General features: G+C 45.0%; 1 protein-coding gene across 2 annotated transcripts in view; it reads right to left on the minus strand.

Annotated features, from left to right (window-relative positions):
* LOC139546622 (receptor tyrosine-protein kinase erbB-4-like) overlaps window positions 1-24,327 on the minus strand; it is a 518,533-nt gene that overhangs the window by 159,300 nt on the left and 334,906 nt on the right. For both annotated transcript variants that reach the window (XM_071355216.1, XM_071355215.1), the window contains exons 4-10: window positions 16,439-16,570; window positions 13,408-13,473; window positions 8,650-8,768; window positions 7,009-7,150; window positions 4,445-4,558; window positions 3,988-4,114; window positions 1,872-1,945 (exon numbers count right to left, since the gene is read on the minus strand). In XM_071355216.1, the coding sequence (XP_071211317.1) occupies window positions 1,872-1,945; window positions 3,988-4,114; window positions 4,445-4,558; window positions 7,009-7,150; window positions 8,650-8,768; window positions 13,408-13,473; window positions 16,439-16,570 (774 nt within the window). The remainder of the gene's footprint in view (window positions 1-1,871; window positions 1,946-3,987; window positions 4,115-4,444; window positions 4,559-7,008; window positions 7,151-8,649; window positions 8,769-13,407; window positions 13,474-16,438; window positions 16,571-24,327) is intronic.

Consider the following 24,327-nt stretch of genomic DNA (forward strand, 5'->3'; position numbering starts at 1 on the left):
ATCGATGATTACAGTCAAATCCATGTACTGGGAACCTCACTTATGCTGAATTGCTTCAGTGGATGGCAGACTGACCGTACTCTATAGATAGGCCTGCCCTGACCTCTTAGAAGTAGAAAAAAACAAGGGCTATGTTTTGGAAGAATACTTGGCAGGGGAAGAGATGTAGGGTGAGATGGTTACCTCCTAGACTGACTGTCCATCTGAGAGCTATGTGTGTGTGTGTGTGTGTGTGTGTGTGTGTGTGTGTGTGTGTGTGTGTGTGTGTGTGTGTGTGTATGTGTGTGTGTGTGTGTGTGTGTGTGTGTGTGTGTGTGTGTGTGTGTGTGTGTGTGTGTGTGTGTGTGTGTGTGTGTGTGTGTGTGTGTGTGTGTGTGTGTGTGTGTGTGTGTGTGTGTGTGTGTGTGACGGGGTTGATGGCTCGGTGGAGAAGTCACAGCACTGACAGCTCTTAGAGGTGACGGGTGACACGGGGTGTCATGCATGACCACGGGGCTACAGAGTAAAGGCAGCTCCTGTCTCACCGCCTGCGTCCCAAATGGCAGTCTATTCCCTATACAGTGCACTACTTCAGACCACTGACCATGTCAGTTCACAATTCTCTATCAAGGAGGGAGAGTACTTGATGATACTTAGTGGAGACAGTGCATTGTTTTTAATTATTTTGTTTTAAGCCTTACCCAAACCATTGCCCTAAACTTAACCACTCAGAATTAATAGCTAAACTTAACCCCTTGAGTTGTTTCTGTTTTAACCACTTGTGATTAATTGGTCAAAAATCGAAGTTCATCCAATTGCGGCAAATTCCGAAGTGAAAGAATGAGATCAGGTTGAGGAGGATAGGGGGAAGGGGGATTCACTCTACATGAATTTATACACACACATACACCCACGCACGCACACACAGACACACACACGTAGAGCTGGGAAACTGTGACAACTTGAAACTGGGAGTTGTAGGTCCCCATGGGAGAGGGAAGACCCTCATCTCATCTTCTATTCATCATACTCATTCAGCCTGTCTGTCTTTGGTCTACGGTCTCTGGTGGGCACCAGCAAACACACACAAGCCCCTCTGTACTGAGTGAAAGTGTAAGAGAAGGGACACCATGCAAATTTGATGAGGGGAAAAACAAATGATAAGGAATAATTTAAAGATGCTTGGATAGGGGCTGACCAGTAAGCCTACATGATATGTACACTGAGTATACAAAACATTAAGAGCACCTGCTCTTTCCATGACATAAACTGACCAGGTGAAAGCTGTGATCCCTTATTGATGTCACTTGTTAAATCCACATCAATCAGTGATGAAGGGAAGGATACAGGTTAAAGAAGGATTTTTTAGCCCTGAGACAATTGAGACATGGATTGTGCATGTATGTCATTCAGAGGGTGAATAGGCAAGACAACATATTTAAGTCCCTTTGAACAGGGTATGGTAGTAGGTGCCAGGTGCACCGGTTTGTGTCATGAACTGCAACGCTGCTGGGTTTTTCACACTCAACAGTTTCCTGTGTGTATCAAGAATGGTCCTCCACCCAAAGGACATCCAGCTAACTTGACACAACTGTGGGAAGCATTGGAGTCAACATGGACCAGCGTCCCTGTAGAACGCGTTCGACACCTTGTGGAGTCCATGCCCTGACGAATTGAGTCTGTTCTGAGGAGAAAGGGGGAAGGGGGTGCAACTCCATATTAGGAAGGAGATCCTAATGTTTTGTATACTCAGTGTATATTCAACCAAGCATGAGAAGAGAAGAATGGTATCGGAAAATGTCATTGGATCTTTGTTCTTATCAATTGACTTACCTGTAGAAATAAAGGTAAAATACGTGTTACATTTTTTATTTTATTTTGATGTTTCTCACCTGTAATCTCCCTAACAGTCCGAAACACATTCAGTTTCTCTGGATCCAGAGCCTCAATGTTGTGGTACACATCCCTGTGAGAGAGGGGGGGGGGGGGGGGGGGTGAGAGAGAGAGGGGGGGGGTGAGAGAGAGAGAGGGGGGGGGGGTGAGAGAGAGAGAGAGGGGGGGGTGAGAGAGAGAGAGAGAGAAAGAGAAAGAAAGAGAGAGATGAAGAGAGAAAGGAAGAGAGAGTGAGAAAGAGCAAGAAAGAGAGAGATGAAGAGAGAAAGGAAGCAGGATGAGAGATGGAGAGAGAGTGGAAAGGGAGAGAGAAATAGAGAAAGAGAGAGTGAGAGAGCGAGAGAAAGAGAGAGAAACAGAGTTAAAGAGAGACAAATATAAACATAAAGCTGTCACGTCACACACATAACAAGTGTTTATTCTGTATTGGAGGGAGGCACGCTGTGCTCCACTGTGCTCCTCAGTGCTCCTCAGTGCTCCTCTGGCTCTGTTTAGAGGAATAGCTGGAGGGGTTTCATGGTCTCAGGCGCTGCAGTCACTGTACTGTGGTACACCCACTCTTCCACTGTGTATACTGTACACAACTAGCAACAGCCTGCTAAGATGGCTGACATGAGCCTGGATTGCAGATGGAATAATATTGAACGTGCTGACCCCCATAACAAGGACATAATACCCTATGCACTGTGCTATACCAGTAAGGTACTGTTTACTCTTAGGCACCGAAGCCATTATATGTGCTGTTATTACTAAGTACCTGAAGGAGTCTCTCAATTTACCTGGTTAGCAGGGTTGGGGTCAGTTCCATGTCAATTCAGTCAATTTGGGCAAATAAGCTTTCAGTGTATTTCCTGAAATGAGTGAATTGAAATGGAACTGACCACAAACACTCTGGTGTTTATGAGGCCAATGTGGAATATCTAGCTGGATAGCTATATGTGCACCAGTAACGTCCATCGTTGACATCACCCACTCACCCACTGATGTTGAGCGATTAGGCCTGGCTCACAGTCAGAGTTCCAATTCATCACAAAGGTGTTCGATAAGGTTGAAGTCAGGGCTCTGTACAGGGCAGTCAAGTTCTTCCACACCAATATCGACAAAACATTTCTGTATGGACCTGGCTTTGTGCACGGGGACATTGTCATGCTGAAACAGGAAAGGGCTTCCCCAAACTGTTGGCACAAAGTTGGAAGCACAGAATCTTCTAGAATGTCATTGTATGCTGTAGCGTTAAGATTTCCCTTCACTGGAACTAAAGGGCCTAGCCTGAATCATGAAAAACAACCCCAGACCATTATTCCTCCTCCACCAAACTTTACAGCTTTACAGGCACTATTCATTGGGTTGTCCTGGCATCCGCCAAACCCAGATATGTCCGCCAGACTGTCAGATGGTAAAGCATGATTCATCACTCCAGAGAACATGTTTCCACTGCTCCAGAGTCCAATGGCGGTGAGCTTTACACCACTCCAGCCGACACTTGGCATTGTGCATGGTGATATTAGGCTTGGGTGCGGCTGCTCGGCCATGGAAACCAATTTCACGAAGCTCCCGACAAACAGTTATTGTGCTGACATTGCTTCCAAAACAGTTTGGAATCTGGTAGTGAGTATTGCAACTGAGGACAGACTATTTTTACGCACTACGTGCTTCAGCACTTTGCGGTCCCGTTTTGTGATCTTGTGTGGCCTGCCACTTCGCGGCGGAGCCATTGTTGCTCCTAGACGTTTCCACTTCACAATAACAGCACTTACAGTTGACCGGGGCAGCTCTAGCAGGACAGAAATGTGACAAGCTGTTTTGTTGGAAAGGTTGAAAGTCACTTTGAAAGTCACTGAGCTCTTCAGGCCATTCCACAGCCAATGTTTATATATACAGTATGGCGTACTTGGTTTGTGTGTGTGTGTGTGTGTGTGTGTGTGTGTGTGTGTGTGTGTGTGTGTGTGTGTGTGTGTGTGTGTGTGTGTGTGTGTGTGTGTGTGTGTGTGTGTGTGTGTGTGTGTGTGTGTGTGTGTGTGTGTGTGTGTGTGTGTGTGTGTCCATGCATGCGTGAGTGTGTGCATATTTGAGTGTGTGCGTGTGTTGGTGGAGGTGTGTGTGTCCTGCGCTCACCCTTTAATGCCAGTGATGAGGAAGACCAGGTTTCCATTGATCTTGGTACAGTTGGTGAACTTGTCTATGTTGCTGGAGTCCACAGTCTGGGCTGACTGCAGACTGGCTGTACCTATACCATCACAGGCTAAAACAGACAAGGAGATGAAGGTGAAGAAGGAGAAAAGATGACTTGTTCAAAATGTCCACAAATGTTCAAGGCAAACAGGTGTTCTACTTCCTTCCAACCACTTCAGAATGCATCCAGTACACTTACATGGAACAGACAGTCACCAACAGACACACAGAGGTTGTAGAGGTTGGAGCAGTGGGTAAGCCATTGTCATACACAACCACAATCGCAGCACAAACACAGCACAAACACAGCACAACCACAACTACATCCAATCAACCAGATGAATATACTGGATGTGAATGGCAGTGGGATAAGGCCCAGGACAGTGCAGGATTAGGGTACCTTTTGGACAGATATCAGTGCAGGCGATGCACATCTTGATGGGGTCATTTTCTACTTCCATCTTGTTGCTGGGACAAGCCCTCACACAGGAGCTGTGGTCCACCACAAAGTTATCTGGAACAGCATACACCGAGTTAACCACGGTATGTGTCAGATCAATTGCATGATAACAGACTCTCACACTCAGGTATTGATATATGAAGGGACAAGTACAACTGTATGACTGACTGCCATGGAGCTATACTGTAAATGAATGTCTACTTTAAGCTTGTGAGACTTGAAGGCAGTGAATAGTAGTGAAACGTTTCCACTGCTGCTGTTCTACTGAAGATGACTCATCTGATTAAAGACGTTCCTTGTCCTCTTTATCTTGTTTTATTGTTCTCTCCAGGTGAGACTATATTTGCTCTACTGCTTTGGCTGGCATGATATCTGATAGTCTGAACTGAGGAAGGAAGAGTTTAGGGACACACAGACACATCAAATGATTGCTCTGCACGCAGCCTCAGGCTTAGAGATGGACACCTAAATTGCATGGGTCCTTGTGGCAGGCCATCTCCAGAATAACATGGTATAGTGGCCTGGTCTACAGTAGTGCATTAGGGAATAGGGTAGAAAGGCTAGCAGAGCGCCAAGCGGGAAGCCAGAGTTACATATCAGAGCGCCTAGCGCAGTGCCTAGCAGAGTGCCGGGCACACGCGCCACTTCAAAAGACCACAAAAAGACTCCATTGCTAAAAAAAACGTGTTAATTATGTACGTTTCTTCTCCCTCACTCTGCACCCATTCCCCTCTCCCTCCCATCCCTGCCTGCTACCCTGCCCTCCCAGTACCCCATCCTCTTTGTCTTTGTAGGGTTGTATCTGGCATGTGAGCCAAAATAACTCCCAACAGTGTCTTGAAATCTGTACAAAACACCCACTCATCCTGGCTATTTAAATCAGCACCGAGCGGAGAGAGGAGAGAGAAGAGCAGGGAGAGACAGGTCATTTAAATCAATGGAGGAAATGGCTTCTTTAAAGGAAAGGGAGGATGAAGGGGAGATGTGAAGAGGGTGCTAAGTAGAGATGACCAAGGAAGTTTCTTTCTGTGTTCTTCTGGAAAAAAAAGTTCAGACTTAAAACAGGAGGGTTGAGAAATGAATCAATATCCTGAGGCCCTTGGTGGTTCATGAGCAGGACCAGCCAGCTCTGCTCAGCTAGTGATGATGTTTCAAGGCCTAGGCTGTTTGAACGGTGTCCCTCTGAACTGTGGCGGCTCAGTGTTTATGGCAAGGAGAGTGTTTCTATGTCGGTGTGTGTTATATGTTCAGAATATGACAGAGCAGTTTATCTTCAGGGTATTTGGTATGTACAGTGGGATCTGAAATTTTTGACACCCTTGATAAAGCAAAAATTACTGTAGAAAATAAACAATTCAAATACTGAGCTATATTCTATGCAACAAAAAAATATATATACAATTGCTCAGAGAAAGACATTTTGTTTGTTAAGTAAAACATTTCTTTCTCAAAAAGGTAGGGGACAACATTATTGACACCCCAGTTTTCAATACCGATCAATACCTCACCTTGCGAGCATAATAGCACTGAGCCTTTTTCTAAATGTTTTATGAGTTGGATAACACATTGGAAGGGCTCTTAGACCATTTCTCCATACAGAATCCTTCCAGATCCTTGATATCCTTCGTCTGCGCTTATGGGCTGCCCTCTTCAATTCAAACCACAGGTTTTCAATGGGTTTCAAGTCCGAACACTGAGATGGCCGTTGCAAAATGTGGATTTTGTGGCCTATTAACCATTTCTTTGTGGATTTTGATGTGTGCTTGGAGTTATTGTCTTGTGGCCAAGTTTCAGCCACCTGACAGAGGCAACCATGTTTTTGGCAAAAATATCCTGGTACTGGGTAAAGTTCATGATGCTGTTGACCTTAACAAGGGCCCCAGGACCAGTAGAAGAAAAATAGCCCCATAACATCAAAGATCCACCACCATATTTTACTGTAGGTATGGGATCTTTTCTGGACAGGCATTGGTGTGCGTGGACAAAGATAACTATTTTCATATCATCCAACTTAACTACATTTTTGGAGTTTTCCTAAATATATATATTTTTTTTTACATTTTACATTTTTACATTTTTTACAAATCAGTAACTCCCCCAAACGTACTCTGAATATTTAATGACTCTAAGACCAAGAAAATGTATTTAAAATAGATACTTGCTATTTGAAAATACATAATTGTATGTTCGATAATGGCAAAATATGGTCATATTTTTGGAGATAAGATACTTTCAATGAACAATGAAATGAACAATGAAATGTAAACACATGGAGGTTGCTAAAAGGCATTGGCACTCGGATTGGAACTGGTGCTTTGGTCAGATGACATGAAGAAAAAAAAGCTCTTTGGCCACACCAGTGGTGTTGCAAATATGATCAAAATATGTTGGGATTTTGATGTTATGGGGCTATTTTGCTTCCACTGGTAAAACAGATGTTTTATGTCCCCTTACTTCACAAAAGTATGTGTACTGTATGCTGTTGTGTGTGTGTTATTCCTTACGTGGGCACTTCTTGACGCAGAAGGCTCCGTAGGTGTACTTGGCTCTGGGGTTGCTTTCCAGCTGGAAGGTGGTGGGGTTGTATACATGTGGCTGGGGGCACTGGGTCACACATGCTCCGCTGTCGTTGAAGTTGGTGCAAGCCTGTAGATGAAGCACACACAAGTACGCGCGCGCACACACACAAACACACATATTAGTGCTGGGTGCTCATGGAAACACAGTTAGCACATTGTGGTTTCCAGCTAAATAACAGTCATTAAAGAGTGTTTTTGTCACTGGCAGCCCTATGCTCTCCAAGCAAGCACATGATCAAGTAACTGGTATGTAGCTGTAAACACAAAGACTGTTAAACACATACACAGACTTAATGGGTGACAAATGGCACCCTATTCCATATGTAGCACACTACCTTTGATAGGGCTTTGGTTAAAGACAGAGAAGTATATAGGGGATAGGGTGCCGTTTGGGATGCAGCCCAGAGTGTTTTTCCACTCTGAAGATAGCTCAGGTGTGAATAACATGAAAACCATTGATTCAAATCCGGTTGAAAAAGTAATATCAATAGTTAGAACTCCCAGTATCTAATTAAACAGAAAGGAGAGCCCAATACATCATGAAACATAACACAATAAACTCTGGAAATAAGTTAGATCCAGAAAGGATAAATGGATATAGAGAGTGAGAAAGAGAGAGAGAAAGCGAGAAAGAGCGCGCGAGAGAGAGAGAGAGAAGATAGGAGAGAGAGAAAAGAGAGAGAGAGAGAGAGAAGATAGGAGAGAGAGAAAAGAGAGAGAGAAAAAATATACACTACCGTTCAAAAGTTTTAGAACACCTACTCATTCAAGGGTTTTTCTTTCTATTTACTATTTTATACATTGTAGAATAATAATGAAGACAACAAAACTATGAAATAGCACATATGGAATCATGTAGTAACCAATAAAGTGTTAAACAAATCAAATTATATTTTACATTTGAGATTCTTCAAATAGCCACCCTTTACCTTGATGACAGCTTTGCACATTCTTGACATTAGAGAGAGAGAGAGTAACAAAGAAAGGGAGGTAGGCACACCACAAGGCATTGTTGGAGAAAATTTGATTTGAACGTTATCTATCTTTCCCACAAAGAACAATGGTTGTGTCCCAAATGGCACCCTATTCCATATGTAGTGAACTACTTTTGGCCAGAGCCCTATGGGTCCTGATCAAAATAATTGCACTACAGAGGGAATACGGTGCCTTTGGGAAGTAGATAGTTTAAACAGGGAGATTCTGTGTCAGGAGCGACTTCTCTATGGAAGTATGAATAGCCTCTAATGGAAATAACCTCACATTCACACAAAAGGTCACAGATAAGATAAAAGCTCTGATGTACTAAAGAAGAGAAAAAGAAGAGAACAGAAAGAAATAGACTTGCTGGTATATAATCAAAAACTCTGTCTTTGACTGTTTGAGACTGTTCACCATGGCAACGGGTGATTGAAAGGAGAGCTTTCTCTTTTGTGACGATAAGCTTTATAAAGTGAGTGTGTGTGTGTGTGTGCGTGCATGCATGCATGTCTGTGTCCACACGCAGGTGGGTGGGTGAGTGTGTGTGTGCATGCTCCTGCGTGTAAGTGTGTGTGTGTGTGTACATACGAAGCAGTCCGTATCCTTGGGTCCGGAGCATCCTCCTGCACACTCGCGATGGCAGCAGTTACTGACCCAGGGTCCGAAACAGCGACCGTCACACTGCTCAGCGCACACTGTTTTAGTCACTGGAGAAAGACAAAAGGGAAAGGGCATCAGAACACGATATAGCAGGTTCCCATCACAGAAACATTACTTTGAATCCAAACAAGGAAACAAGGAAACAGAGTGCTTGTGGAAAAAATAGGATCCATAAAGTTAAATCTATCATGTTGACTGTTTTCCTGCAGAATGAAGTCACACATATTGTTTATTAAGCCTAGGCCTGGTCGAAAAATGCATTCTCAATGGGGATTCTCCACTGAACATGCGTTTCAGTCCATATGACAAGGACTGTGTCCAGGAAACAGACCGATAGACTTCAGCTAAGGCTATAGGGAGTTTAGCTGAGTAAAGAGTCTTTTGGAGAGATACCCTGCTGTTAGACTGATGTTCATATGACAGTCTGCCAGTCTGTGGTGCTGTATGGAGCTGCATTTCTATGTATCCTGTCTGTCATTGACAGTGTGATTGAAACGGCTATCAGCTATCTCTCCTGAATGTGCTGCTTCCACCGCCAGCCCTGTTCTCATTCTCCTCCAACTCCATTCACCAGTCCTGTTGATGTCCAGCCATATGGGCTTGATGGGTTGCTGATGGACTGATGGGTACACCTGTCTGTGTGTGTGTGTGTGTGTGTGTGTGTGTGTGTGTGTGTGTGTGTGTGTGTGTGTGTGTGTGTGTGTGTGTGTGTGTGTGTGTGTGTGTGTGTGTGTGTGTGTGTGTGTGTGTGTGTGTGTGTGTGTGTGTGTGTGTCGTATGCCTCTGCCTCACCACCCGCCTCACAAGTTGACAGCTACAGCTGAATACAGGGTGACGTTTAACAGATAAGCATTTCTTCCTTAGAGGCAGTGCTGACGACCGAGCTGAGGTTTACCTTCCAGTGTGTGTGTGTGTGTGTGTGTGTGTGTGTGTGTGTGTGTGTGTGTGTGTGTGTGTGTGTGTGTGTGTGTGTGTGTGTGTGTGTGTGTGTGTGTGTGTGTGTGTGTGTGTGTGTGTGTGTGTGTGTGTGTGTCGTATGCCTCTGCCTCACCACCCGCCTCACAAGTTGACAGCTACAGCTGAATACAGGGTGACGTTTAACAGATAAGCATTTCTTCCTTAGAGGCAGTGCTGACGACCGAGCTGAGGTTTACCTTCCAGTGTGTGTGTGTGTGTGTGTGTGTGTGTGTGTGTGTGTGTGTGTGTGTGTGTGTGTGTGTGTGTGTGTGTGTGTGTGTGTGTGTGTGTGTGTGTGTGTGTGTGTGTGTGTGTGTGTGTGTGTGTGTGTGTGTGTGTGTGTGTGTGTGTGTGTGTGTGTGTGTGTGAATGTTGGTGAGCATGCATGGGTGTGTGCTTGCGCAACAATCAACACTTGCCTTTATATGTAGCTATATGACGTTGTCAGTTTATCCATTTGTGTAATTGCGCAAATGCTTGTGGAATATGTCTTGCTGGTTAGAGCACAGCACTTTGTTGTGCTGGCCCTTTGGGTTGGTGGTGATGGTGATACCTTGTCACAGTGAGACTGGCCCGTCTGGTCTGCCCACATTCCTCACCTCTTTTCACATCCTCCTCCTGCCGTCCTGTACTCCTCTTCTTACTCAACCCCTCCCCTTCCTCCTCACCTCACTAACGTATCATCAATGCATTCCATTACGCCTGCCATGCGCCTCTCGCCACCGTTAGCGCAATGAAATGGCCTACTTAACAAAAATACATTTTGTTTAACAAATGACCTCATCAGGAGACGCCACACATGCACATTGACGAACGAAAGCACGCTCACACGCCACACAGCCATTGATCTATTTGCCTTAAAAATACTATCCACTTAAAAATACCAGGCAGCCACCACAAATAAAATGTCATCAATCTCATAAAGTGTGCTGAATATCTTCAATTTGAACAGGCTTCTGACAGGGGCATCAGTCACAGCGTGAATCTTATATCAACGCTGCCTAGCTGTCTGTTTTTATAGAGCAGCAGAGGCCCATGTTTCTGGAGGGGCACAGTCGTAGGCTCGGTGGAGTCGGGGGAGAGAGTGCATGTGTGTGCGTGTGTGTCTGGCTGTTCTGTAGACCAGGGAGCCTGTTTAGGCACCTGCATGTCAGGAGATAATACAGCCAGCCAGCGGTTGATATTGATGAGGGCATTCTGTATTCAGTACTTGACGTGAGAATGTTATACTGAGAGTCCTTTGTCTAGCAGTTTCTCACACAGCGCCATAGTATGCTCCAGCCCTATCAACGGGAAAGAAGGAGAAGGATAGAGGGAGAGAAGAGGGATGGAGGGAGAAGGAGGGGGATGGAGAACGAAGGAAAGGGATTGAAGGAGAAGGAGAGGGATAGTGAGATGAAGACGGATGGAGAGATGGAGGAAGAGGCATGCATGGGTAGATGGAAAGATGGAAGAAGATGGATAGAAGGGGAGGGATGGAGGGATGGAGATAGAGGGATGTAGTCCCCTACATACATATTATGCAAAAATATGATGGTGGGATTCAGGGCAAAAAGAGAGCAAACACACAGAGTGTTATCTTGTGAGGAGAGATGACGTGCTGTTAACTAGTCACTGGGTGAAGGAGTTCATACTGATTATCTTAATGAGATCAAGCTGCAGAGCACACAGACAGCACGCCAGGGAACACAACAGTGACAATATTAGACATAGAGAGAGAGAAAGAGAGAGAGAGAGAGAGAGAGAGAGAGAGAGAGAGAGAGAGAGAGAGGAGAGAGAGAGAGAGGAGAGAGAGAGAGAGAGAGAGAGAGAGAGAGAGAGATAGAGAGAGAGAGAGAGAGAGAGAGAGATAGAGAGAGAGAGAGAGAGAGAGAGAGAGAGAGAGAGAGAGAGAGAGAGAGAGAGAGAGAGAGAGAGAGAGAGAGAGAGAGAGGAGAGAGAGAATGAGTGTGATGGAAAGAGACCGTAAAATTAGAGGAAAAAAAGACAGGAGATGAGGGGATGGAGGGATAGAAATACATACAGTAAAGAGAATAGGGGAAATACATGGAACAATCTGGGTAAAAAGAGAGAATACCACAGATGGAGAGAAATTAAAGACATGTACAGTACAGTGACAGAAGCATATGGGGGCCTGGGATAGACAGACAGCCAGACAGACAGACAGCAGGCTGAGGCAGAAGTACTCAGACAGGACATGAGAGTGATTAATTAGAGACAGAAGAGAGAACTTACAGGCTGTTTGACTTCTTCCTCAACTCAACCCTAATGGTGTTTTACTACAGGACTGTTACAGCACACCTTCTCCTGTTAAGAAGGGACTGTGTGTGTGTCAAGCCCTATCTTCTTAAGCATGTGCTTGTCCACGAAGGTATGGAGAGGGTACATAACACACATCCCTTCACAGCAGGAGACTAAGGCGTAGTAATACATCAGACATAATATACTAGCAGTACTGTATATCTAAGAATACTAGCAGTACTGTATATCTAAGAAAACTAGCAGTACTGTATATCTAAGAAAACTAGCAGTACTGTATATCTAAGAAACCTAGCAGTACTGTATATCTAAGAATACTAGCAGTACTGTATATCTAAGAAAACTAGCAGTACTGTATATCTAAGAAGACTAGCAGTACTGTATATCTAAGAATACTAGCAGTACTGTATATCTAAGAATACTAGCAGTACTGTATATCTAAGAAAACTAGCAGTACTGTATATCTAAGAATACTAGCAGTACTGTATATCTAAGAAAACTAGCAGTGCTATATATCTAAGAATACTAGCAGTACTGTATATCTAAGAAGACTAGCAGTACTGTATATCTAAGAATACTAGCAGTACTGTATATCTAAGAATACTAGCAGTACTGTATATCTAAGAAAACTAGCAGTACTGTATATCTAAGAATACTAGCAGTACTGTATATCTAAGAAAACTAGCAGTACTGTATATCTAAGAAGCTAACCGCTGTGCTGCTATTAGCCCCATGTGGTACCGCCCTCCCGCAGACATAGAGAGAGACACCCCTCTGGGCTGAGTGCCGCTGAGTGGTAGTGTGTGTGTGTGTGTGTGTGTGTGTGTGTGTGTGTGTGTGTGTGTGTGTGTGTGTGTGTGTGTGTGTGTGTGTGTGTGTGTGTGTGTGTGTGTGTGTGTGTGTGTGCGTGTGTGCGTGTGCGTGTGCGTGAGTGTTTGTGATGGTCAGTCCTATGTGCTTACTCAGCACAGCTAACCCAGGTTACCTCTCACACACCACAGCTATCTTCAGACTGGCTCACAGGTGAGGCAACAGACGGTGTGTTGTTTAACAGTTTGACTTAACGCAGGGCAGTCATTGGAGTGGGTAGCAGGGGAAATCACAGTTGTTTAAGCCTGAGGAGGAAAGGATTTAAAATCTGGCATTGTGGAAGAGGGCGAGATGGGGCATGAGCCGGAGGAGGAGACGATGGGGAAAAGAAGATAGAGAGAGGGAGAGGAGAGGAGAGTGAGAGAGAGCGAGCGAGCGAGAGAGAGGGAAAAAAAGAGAGCGAGAGAGAGAGAGAGAGAATAGAAGAGTCTGTGGGAGGGCCACAGGGCCATAGCCAATTATGCTGGCAGTGTTAAAGTGCACTCCTGTGCTGCCTGTCTGCGTGTCGTGGGTGAGAGGCAGGGGAGAAAGAAAGCGAACGAAAGAGGGAATGAGAGAGAAAGAGAGAGAGAGAGAGAGAGACTGCAGGGAGGTACTCACAGGTCTGACACTGGTCCTCCTTTGGGCCCCAGCAGCGACCATTACAGGAGACGTGACACTTCTGACCTGTGGACGACATGGGGGTAAATTATCCAGTCAAATGCTTTCCATAGCAGAGATATTATGATCAAACCACCCATCTTACTAGCTCCTCTTTTAAGCACTGGCATGCTTAAGGCTATGAGGATTTCAACAGAGTGACACTGTTCAACTCTAGTGTTTTGTGTCCTTAATGCACTGTACTAGAGTTGTCTTGTTAATGACTGCTGTAGGGGAGAGAGTCAGCGACAACAGCTACTAGCTAGAAACTCTGCTGCTATATTAGTGCTAGCTGTGTTTTGGAGGGCTTAATTGACTGCTTGGTAATTGCAGAGTGAGGCTGGATGAGTGCTGAATGGCGTCCTCTGTCTCTGTTCCACTTCAGTTAAGAGCAATTATATTTAAGACTGACGCTCTCTCTGACATCTCTAGCTCCCTTCCTCTCTCCCTCTCTTCATTCCTCCCTCTTTTCATCCATCCATCCCTCCCACTGGGCCCAGACGTCAATTCAACGTCTATTCCACGTTGGTTCAACGTAATCTCATTGAAATGATGAGTAAACAACATTGATTCAACGAGTGTGTGCCCAGTGGGCTGGTACTTGTTCTGACTCCATCAACTGCCCTTTGCTACCCTTCCCTCCATCTCTCCCTCCCTCACTCAATCACTCACTCGCACTCTCACTTACTCAATAGGAATTGTAACACATGTTGTAAAATAAGTCAGTAATATTGTAAAATAAGTCAGTAATATTGTAAAATAAGTCAGAAAATATTGTTAAATAAGTCAGTCATATTGTAAAATAAGTCAGTAATATTGTAAAATAAGTCAGTAATATTGTAAAATAAGTCAGTAATATTGTAAAATAAATCAGTAATATTGTAAAATAAGTCCGAAAATATTGTAAAATAAGTCTGAAAATATTGTAAAATAAGTCAGTAATATTGTAAAATAAGTCAGTAATATTGTAAAATAAGTCAGTAATATTGTAAAATAAGTCAGTAATATTGTAAAATAAATCAGTAATATTGTAAAATAAGTCTGAAAATATTGTAAAATAAGTCAGTAATATTGTAAAATAAGTCAGTAATATTGTAAAATCAGTCATATCTATCAGTAATATGAACCACTTCACTGTCTTTTGAACAGGTTTCTCCTCTCTGGGCGACAAACTGAAGCATGAAAGCATCTTCTGCTACAGCTCCCTCTCTCTCACTCTTTCCCTCCCTCTCTCTCGCTCTTTCCCTCCCTCTTTGCTGTCGTTCTAGGTTAGCATAAAAACACCAAACAGTCAGTAGAAGCTGATCAGGAGAGGAGACATGGTAATGGGGTAAGATGGGGAGCTGGAGACAAAGACATGTCTATCTGTAACATATATGTATACCTGAGCCCACACAGAGTTGTATCTGATGTCATAACCAGGCTTTAGTGTCCAAGGTCTTACTATCTACATTCTAATTCCCCTTGACCTTCAGTACAACTATCACACTATTTCTCTCCACATCATAATGTTTCGCTACTGAAGGTTAAAATGTCGAAACGAAACGACTTTACAACTTTCTGTGTTATGGGTTTGGCTATGAGAGCTAGAGAGGCTTACACGTGGATTGATAGGGAGTCGATTTCAAATTCCTTTGAAGAGCCAATAAAAACAGAAAAAAAAACCTGGAGTTGCCCCAAGAATAGAGGAGATTATAGTCTAAGGATGGATTACAAGTTTCCAGACCCCCTTTGATCTTTAGTAGGATGTGTAGTGTCTGCAGTGTTTGTGTGTGTGTGTGTGTGTGTGTGTGTGTGTGTGTGTGTGTGTGTGTGTGTGTGTGTGTGTGTGTGTGTGTGTGTGTGTGTGTGTGTGTGTGTGTGTGTGTGTGTGTGTGTGTGTGTGTGTGTGTGTGTGTGTGCGTGCGTGTGTGCGTGCGTGTGTAAATCAGATTATCAAAAGTATTGAGTGAGACCAATGAAGAGAATGCAATATAAATGGATGATGCTGACATATCATCAATGCTGTGAGCTGGTGTTTGAAGGTTGGCAGATCTAGAGGTTGTTCTAGGACAGCTAGTCATTAATAACAAATAAAAACATACAATAAATAAAGAATAAACCAAAAGCAACAGATATATCACCAACATAAACCAATGACAAAACCACTCCATAAAACATGAGGGAACTATAGAGCAAGGGTTACAAACAGACTCATGGGACAATGAAAGAAAATCAGGTCAGAAGAGCAATAACATAAGGGGACTTAAACGCCCCCACTGCTACCCCCCACCCCGACTCCCTTCGTCAGATTAGGCCGATGGCATGTTTGTGCCATAAAAAAAAATTATAATAATAATTCTGTTCACTTGTCTTCTCTTTGATTACAGAAAGGCATTAGTGACAGATTATGCATTTCTTGGAACTGTTGTTTTACGGATTGAGGTTACCTTATGTATCCCAAATGGCACCCTATCCCCTTTATAGTGTACTACTTCCCATAGAGCTCTGGTCAAAAGTAGTGCACTACACTGTATAGGAAAAAGGTTCCATTTGGGACGTATAATAAGTGATTGCTTTTCTGGCTGTTGCCACTTCTTGTGTAGCCTCTTCTTGGTTAATATGGTACATCTGTGATGTCATTTCATTAGGGTCACAGTTGAGCAAGGTATATTTTGTAGGCTCTTAGAGGTGACATGTTGAGATATTATGATCTTAATTCTGTTTATGGCAGCCTTGTCCTATATGCGTCTGTCACCATGTGTTTATAACATAGTTTGTCTCTCTCCATTGTCGTGAAAGCTATAAAGGTAAATTGGTGAAATCATTTATTTGTGTATGAGAATGTGGCTGAATGGATAGACCTTTCCTCTTTTGTTGGTGAGTTACTCACATTTAAAAATGATATTGGTGGTCATAGTCTGTCTCTTCTTATTCTTGTAAAAGAAAATCCAGGCTACATATAAAAGTGTTAAGAAAATGAGTCTAAGTTTTCCATTGGTGAACTACTCACATGTAACACTGCTATTGGTGGGCACAACCAGAGGGCTGACGCGGGCGTTCTTGACGATGTCTTGCCAGTGGATGGTGTCTGCGTGGCACAGGAACTTATTCTGGTCGACATACACACCGCCCTGTAGGATCTCTGTAGGATAGGAGAAAACACAAAGAAAGACATCAGGACAAAGTACTGACACACACACACGCGCGCACACACGCGCACACACAGGTGTACACAGTCAGATATGCGACCTGTTTCAGAACGCTGGGTGTATAACGGACGTCACTACTTTACAGGAGAGGCATTTCATCTAAATTAATTTGTTGTTGTTGCAGTAATGCCCTTTTGAAAATGTGAGAGTAATAACAAACTGTTTTGTCATCTGTAAATATAAATAAAATGTGAAATCACAAAGCTGTTTAGACACAAAGAAAGTACAGAATCTTGCCTAGAGGAACAGCTAAAGGAGTCCTAAGCCCTGAGTACAACACCGCTCTATCAGCCAGACAGACATGATAGATGTGGCTTTCGGCCAGACAGACCTTGTCTTATTGGTGGTATTATTAACCGTCATCTAGTTTCGTTGTTGTTTTTCCTCTCTCCTCCTGCTTAGATTGGAGATTCATACCAGCAGACACACACAAACATGCACGAACACACATATATGTACACACGCACATATGCACACACACACACACACACACTCACACACACACACACACACACACACACACACACACACACACACACACACACACACACACACACACACACACACACACACACACACACACACACACATACACAGGAAATAATTACGTTACCCCCCCACGATACCAAATCCATCCAGCCTGGATTTAAATCCTCAGCCAGTGAGCGAAAGACAACACTAACACGTTTATAATTTCATATTTCATCATGGGAGGGAGGAGAGGATGAGATGTCCAAAATGGCACCCTATTCCCTATATAGTGCACTACTTTTGACCAGGGCCCTGGGCACTATATAGGGAACACGGTACAATTTGCGATGCAGCCCCAGTCTTCTAATATGGATCATATTGTCAACCTCAGATCAGAGAGTTTACTGGGGCTGGGGGAGATCCGACCAACCCCCTCTCTTCACCCTCACTAACCTCCATCCCTCAGTGCACTATGGTGCACAGAGGGCAGCCCTGATTATTCTCATCTCGGGAATTCTCAGAGATAATTATATATTTTTTTTACCATTATTTAACTAGGCAAGTCAGTTAAGAACAAATTCTTATTTACAATGACGGCCTACCTCGGCCAAACCCTAACCCTATGGGACTCCCAATAACGACCGGTATTAATACAGCCTGGAATCGAACCAGGATCTGTAATGACGCCTATCCTCAGAGAGAGTCCTTTTCAGACCTTATCCAGACTATTCTCAGTGAGAGTCCTTGTCAGACCTAATCTAGACTATCCTCAGAGAGAGTCCTTGTCAGACCTAACCCAGACTCCCGCCGAATAAAACACAAAAAAACTTGTTAGAAGATTTGCATTATTTACAGAGCTGGCTTTGTCTCTCTCAACAAATGTGTGTGTGGCTCTCTATATTTTCCAAAAGCAGATTAGCAGCGTACGGCTGAAACAGATTAGACATATTCATAACCATTATGGGGTAGGCTGGCTGGCGGATGCGCTGTAAGAGTGTGTGTGTGACCTAGCCGTCCCGTAGCAGCCTGATTAAAGCGTACTCCACAGATGATTGGAGGTGGTGTTAATTTGTTTTCTGCTTCTCTCTATGGGAGGGAAGGAACCTGTCGCTCAACACTGAAATTCATTCTCAGCCACGCTATGGGAGGGATGGGAGGAGGGACGATCCGCTAGGGTTTGTGTGTGTTAAGGTTGGTGTGTGTGTGTGTGTGTGTACGATTCCGCTAGGGCATGTTGCTCCCTCACAGCATAGAGGGAGCAGGGAGCTGCCGCTCCAGGCAAGGAGGACAAACAAAGACCACCAAACACAAAACCTCAGCATGCCTCCCTGACCCCCAATGGGTTTTTATGGACCGGAGAGGTGATGTGGTGTGTGCGTGCATATGCGCGTTAGCTCGTTGTTGACCCTCTTTGCGTGCGCCAACTGTGCTCACTGACTCACTCATTTTTAAACATGCGGTACACATGGGGCCTATGAGTGAAGTACGACAGATAGGAGGAAGTGGCTGAAAACAAAAAGAACCAGTGAGGTAAAAGCTTGGTTAGAACACCACCAGTATCGAATTGTTGTCACAACATTAACACCCTCAGAAAACGTATTATTGTGAGACCATTAAAAAAAAAGATTAAACAAAGTCAATTTCCACAGCTGAATTTGTTACACGGAGTGGAACAGAGGAACCCAAGCGCAGACTCAGACGAGGAGACTGGGATGAAGTAACCAAGGTCTTTATTGAAACAAAGGGGGAAGATGGAGTGCAGGCCAGGGGAAGCTCGGGTGGGTTTCAGGAAACCAGGTGCGGAGGCTGAGTCTGGAGCGAGAGGGGTGGGGACAGCGTAAGCAGGACCGGAGCGGAATCCAAGGGAGTAGTAGAGTGGGGAATCCAGGACAGAGTAGCAGGATGACGAGACGTGAAACTGGAGACAGGGACCAGAGTCAGAGCAGGCAGAACTGTAGCGGAGAGGAAAACAACGTCAGGCAAGAAAACAGCCACAACAGGATAACAGGATCTAACAGCAACAAACGGCTAGAAGCGTAGACTGACTGAGCAGAGATTACAATCTGGCAGTGTGGAATTGGCAGGGCTGAGTATTTGTAGAGGTCTTGATTACGGAACAGGTTGCAGCTGGTGGGGATCTGCTCTGAGTCTAGCACACCTGTCTCCGTCCACACAATCACTCACACAGAGAGAGAGTACTGGTGGAGTGGCGGCAGGTCAAGGAGGCACAGGATGAGCAGTAGAGGGCGTTGCAGGAGCAGATGTGACAGTACCCCCCCCCCCCCCCTCTACCAGGCTTATCTGGGTGTGAGATATAGAAATCCTGTAAGAGGGAGGGGTCCAGAATGTGACAGCGGGGCACGCAGCAGCACTCCTCAGGCCCGTATCCCTCCCAGTTCACCAGGTACTGCCAGCCACGACCCCAACGGCGCACGTCCAGAAGCCGCTGGACGGTATAGGCAGGATGGTTATCGATGAGCCGAGGGGGTGGAGGGGCTGCTGCAGGAGGAGACATGTTTAATCAGGGACAAATGGAAGGTAGGATGGATCCTGAGAGAGGCTGGGAGTTTTAGGCACACCGCAGAGAGGTTAATGACACGGTCAATTTCAAAGGGTACAATGAATCGGGGGGAAAGTTTCTTTGATGCCACCTTCGATGGCAGGTCCTTCGATGAGAGCCATACCTTTTGACCTGGAGTGTAGACTGGAGCTGAGGCCCGGCGACGGTTGGCTTGGGACTGGGTCCTGTCGGAGGCACGAAAAAGGGCGTCTCGGGCCTTCCTCCAGGTAGGGTGAAAATGCATAGATGGTCCTGGACAGAGGGAACCGCAACCTCTTGGGTGGGGAACAAGGGGGGTTGGTAACCCAGAGCCCACTCGAAAGGTTGACATACCTGACGAGGCATTGGTGAGGGTGTTGTGGGCATATTCAACCCAGGGTAGCTGAGTGCTCCAGGAGGAAGGGTTAGCAGAAGTCACGCAGCGTAGGGCAATCTCCATCTCTTTGTTGGCCCGTTCGGTCTGGCCGTTGGTCTGGGGGTGATATCCAGAAGAAAGACTGACATTGATACCAAGAGCTGAAGAGAAGGATTTCCATCCCTGGGAGGTAAACTGGGGTCCTCTGTAGGAAACGACGCCAGTGGGGATGCCATGCAGACGAAAGACATGGTATACTAACAGGTCCGCAGTCTCCCTGGAGGACGGGAGCTTGGAGAGGGGAATGACGTGAGCCATTTTGGAAAACTTGTGAATAATGGTGAGGATGACAGAGTTACCGTTAAATGGGGGAAGGCCAGTGATGAAGTCCGGAGCTATGTGTGACCAGGGGCGACTGGGTATGGGAAGAGGGCGAAGCAGAACGGAAGTGGGTTTAGTGGAGGTTTTGTTCAAGGAAAAAACCGAACAGGCTGAGATAAACTCTGCAGGAAGGCGAGGGTCCGGTTCATACCAGGGAGACAGGTGAGGTGGGTAGAATGGCCCCATTGAAGAACATCAGAGCAAACACAATCTGGAACAAACAGAGCATTACTAGGACCGTTACCTGGGTCAGGCTGGTTCTGCTAAGTCTGGCGGATACGGGACTCGATCTCCCAGGTGACGGCGGCAACAATGCAGGTGAATGGCACAATGGCTTCTGGCTTAGTACCTGTGTTGTTGGTGGTGAACTGGCAAGAGAGGGCATCAGACTTGGTGTTCTTCAAACCGGGGTGATAAGTGAATGTGAAATTGAATCACCGAAGAACAAGGCCCACCTGGCTTGCCGGAGTTCAGAAGTTTGGCGGTTTGGATGTAGGACAGGTTTTTATGGTCAGTCCACACGATGAAGGGGATTACAGAGCCCTCCAGCCAATGATGCCATTTCTCCAGAGCGAGCTTAACTGCCAGTAGTTCCCGGTGTCCGATGTCAAAATTCTTATCTGCAGGTGAGAGCTTACGGGAAAAGAATGCGCATGGGTGGACCTTCTGATCAGAGGGGGAACGTGAGGACAGCACCGGCGTCCACCTCCACAATGAACTGGAGTTCTGGGTTGGGCTCAGTAAGTACCAGAGTGGAGGTAAAGCGATGCTTGAGTTTCAGGAATGCTGCCTCAGGAGTCCAGTGGAGCGGAGTGTAGGTGGAGATGAGAGTGGTGAGAGGTGCTGCCAGACGGCTGTAGTTGCTTCAGGTTGGAGGGCGCAGGCCATTCTGTGACTGCCATGACCTTGGTGGGGTCCATACGTAACTGTCCCTTTGTAATAATATAACCCAGGAAAGACACCGTGGCAGCATGGAACTCACATTTTACAGCTTTAAAAAAAAGCTTCTTCTCCAACAGCCATTGAAGAACTTGGCGAACATGTTGCTGGTGAGCCTCAGGGTCTATGGGAAAAACATCAGGATCTCATCTAAATAGACAAAACGAAGCGTCCAATCAAATCTCTCAGCACATCACTGACTAGGTTCTGGAAAATAGCAGGGGCGTTAGTAAGACCAAAAGGCATGACCAAATACTCAAAGTGACCAAGTGGTGTGTTGAACGCGGTCTTCCAGTCTTCCCCCTCTCTTATGCGGACAAGGTGGTAGGCATTCCGGAAGTCAAGTTTGGTAAACACCGTGGCACCATGGAGGGGGGAAAAAGCAGAGCTGATGAGTGGCAAGGGGTACTTGTTCTTAACAGTGATATTATTCAGCCCACGGAAGTCTATGCACAGCCTCAGTGACCCATCCTTCTTCTTCACAAAGAAAAACCAAGCACCTTATCAAGATGGCTTGATAAGTCCTGCAGCCAGAGAATCCTGGATGTACCTCTCCATTGCCTCTTGCTCAGGACGAGAGAGAGGTTAAACAACCGACTACTGGGGAGAGGAGCTCCAGGCTGGAGGTCAACGGCGCAGTTGTACGGCCGATGAGGCGGCAGCGACAGGGTGTGGTGCTTGCTGATGTCATGACGTTGCCCTCTTTGGGTACAGTGAGCACCATCCCCCTCTCTCTGTCTCCTACACTCAGGCTGCTGCGACCTCAGGTTGTAAATTCCTGGAGGAGATTATCTCCTCATGGCCACAGTATAGAGAGAGAGTGAGTTTTCATAGAGAGAACAAAGGAATTTCTTCCACCTCACAGAACTGGAGAACCGAACAACATTTATGTTCTGGAGAAGGTATAAATGATTGGTGAAGAATCCAGCTACGAACTGGTCCGTTTGGTACAATTTTGTGAAACTCATGGGAGACAATACGGCTACATTACCATAACACTGTTTATACAATAGCCTCAGTTATGAGGCTTACATCTAATTGTTGTATAAGATGAATGAGTGAGGATGATACTGTTTATGAAATTGTGTAATGTGATTTTGGACTGTTTAATGAAGGAAACTCCAATTCCCTAAAACGTTTCACTAAGTCATTGGCACGCCCCCAGGGGCACAGACAGGACCTGGCGTCATGAGACAGCCTTTTTCTATGTCCCGAATAAAACCCCCACCTGGGTTTTCTATCACCAGACCGAGCTTACCTCAATTACGAGATGGCTAAAGGTTGCAGACCAGCTTACCACGAGAGGGCCAAGGTTTGAGTAGAGACCATATACCTGAGTATAAGCTAAGGTTTGAGTAGATGGCTGAATCTTTTAATCATACCACGTGGTTAAACTTTTAGACTATCGATACCGACAGAATAAGAACAAGTCTTTGATATTAATTACTAGTCTGCAGCTAGAAAATTCGGTATCATTGAACGCGAAGACCGACAACCGCTGAAACATCTATTCTATAATAACATGAATGTCACTCTGAACTATCCATTCTAACCACGACAGAGAGAGAGAGGGCGGACAGACTCTCCAACTGAAATCCCGACGACACACTGAGCGTAAATATATACAGTGGGGAGAAGAAGTATTTGATACACTGACGATTTTGCAGGTTTTCCTACTTACAAAGCATGTAGAGGTCTGTAATTTTTATCATAGGTACACTTCAACTGTGAGAGACGGAATCTAAAACAGAAATCCAGAAAATCACATTGTATGATTTTTAAGTATTTAATTTGCATTTAGTAGTAACTTAAGAGTAACTTAAGAGGTATACACACACACACACACACACACACACACACACACACACACACACACACACACACACACACACACACACACACACACACACACACACACACACACACACACACACACACACACACACACACAAACTGAGCAGTGTGATATAAGATACAGGTAGAAATTGATTATAGCTTCAACACGGCAGCACACACAATAACCCTTGATGAGAAATTGCTTCCTTGAACAGCCTGTAATAGCAGCTAGCGTATGAGCATTGATTTATGATTGTGTTCATTGACTAAAGAGGTATGGAGGATGCAGAGTAAGTCTTAGGCCCAAATGTCACCCTACTGGATATAGTCCACTTCTTTTGACCAGGGCTCATAGGGATGTTGTCAAAAAGAATGCACTTGATAGGGAATAGAGCTCCATTTGTGAGGCAGATTGGGATTCATGACAGTGTGTCGTTATTCACCATTTATCCTCCAAACAGGCACTCAACTATAATATTAACAAGCATACAGTTAACACCCACGGGAAGAGGGACCGAAACCACAGAGTTGACCAAGTAATCCTTCATGGAGAGAATTAATAAACCAAACATGCACACACACATACACATACACAGTCTTGTACAGTTAACCTTGTTGGCGTTAGGGTTAGGGTTCGGGTTCAGTTAGGGTTCAGTCCCATTCAAAATTCTATTTTCCCTAACCCTAAACCTAACCCTAACCCTAACCCGTACTCTTACCCTAACCCTAACCTTAATCCTAACCCTAAACCTAACCCTAGCTCCTAACCCTAAAACTGACCCTAGCTCCTAACCCTAACCCTTAACGTAATTCTAACCCAAACCCTAATTCTAACCTTAACCCTAAACCCCCTAGAAATAGCATTTGACCTCATGGAGACTAACAAAATGTTGCCAGTTGGTCAAATGTTTGTTTGTTTACTATTATTGACTTCTGGTCCCCACAAGAATAGTTAAACATGTCCACACACACACACGCACACACTAGAAAGACAAGACATACTAACAAATGTACTGTAAGATAAAACAGCACTAACCCTCCTACACTGTATGCTGTGTGCTTGAGTAGCTGCCGCTGTCTGCTACTTGCAGGTCTGGTGTTGATGGAAGTTGATGTGTGTGTGTGTGTGTGTGGCTGGCAGCAGGTAG

The sequence above is a fragment of the Salvelinus alpinus genome, chromosome 20 (assembly GCF_045679555.1).
Source record: "Salvelinus alpinus chromosome 20, SLU_Salpinus.1, whole genome shotgun sequence".
Lineage (NCBI taxonomy): Eukaryota > Metazoa > Chordata > Actinopteri > Salmoniformes > Salmonidae > Salvelinus > Salvelinus alpinus.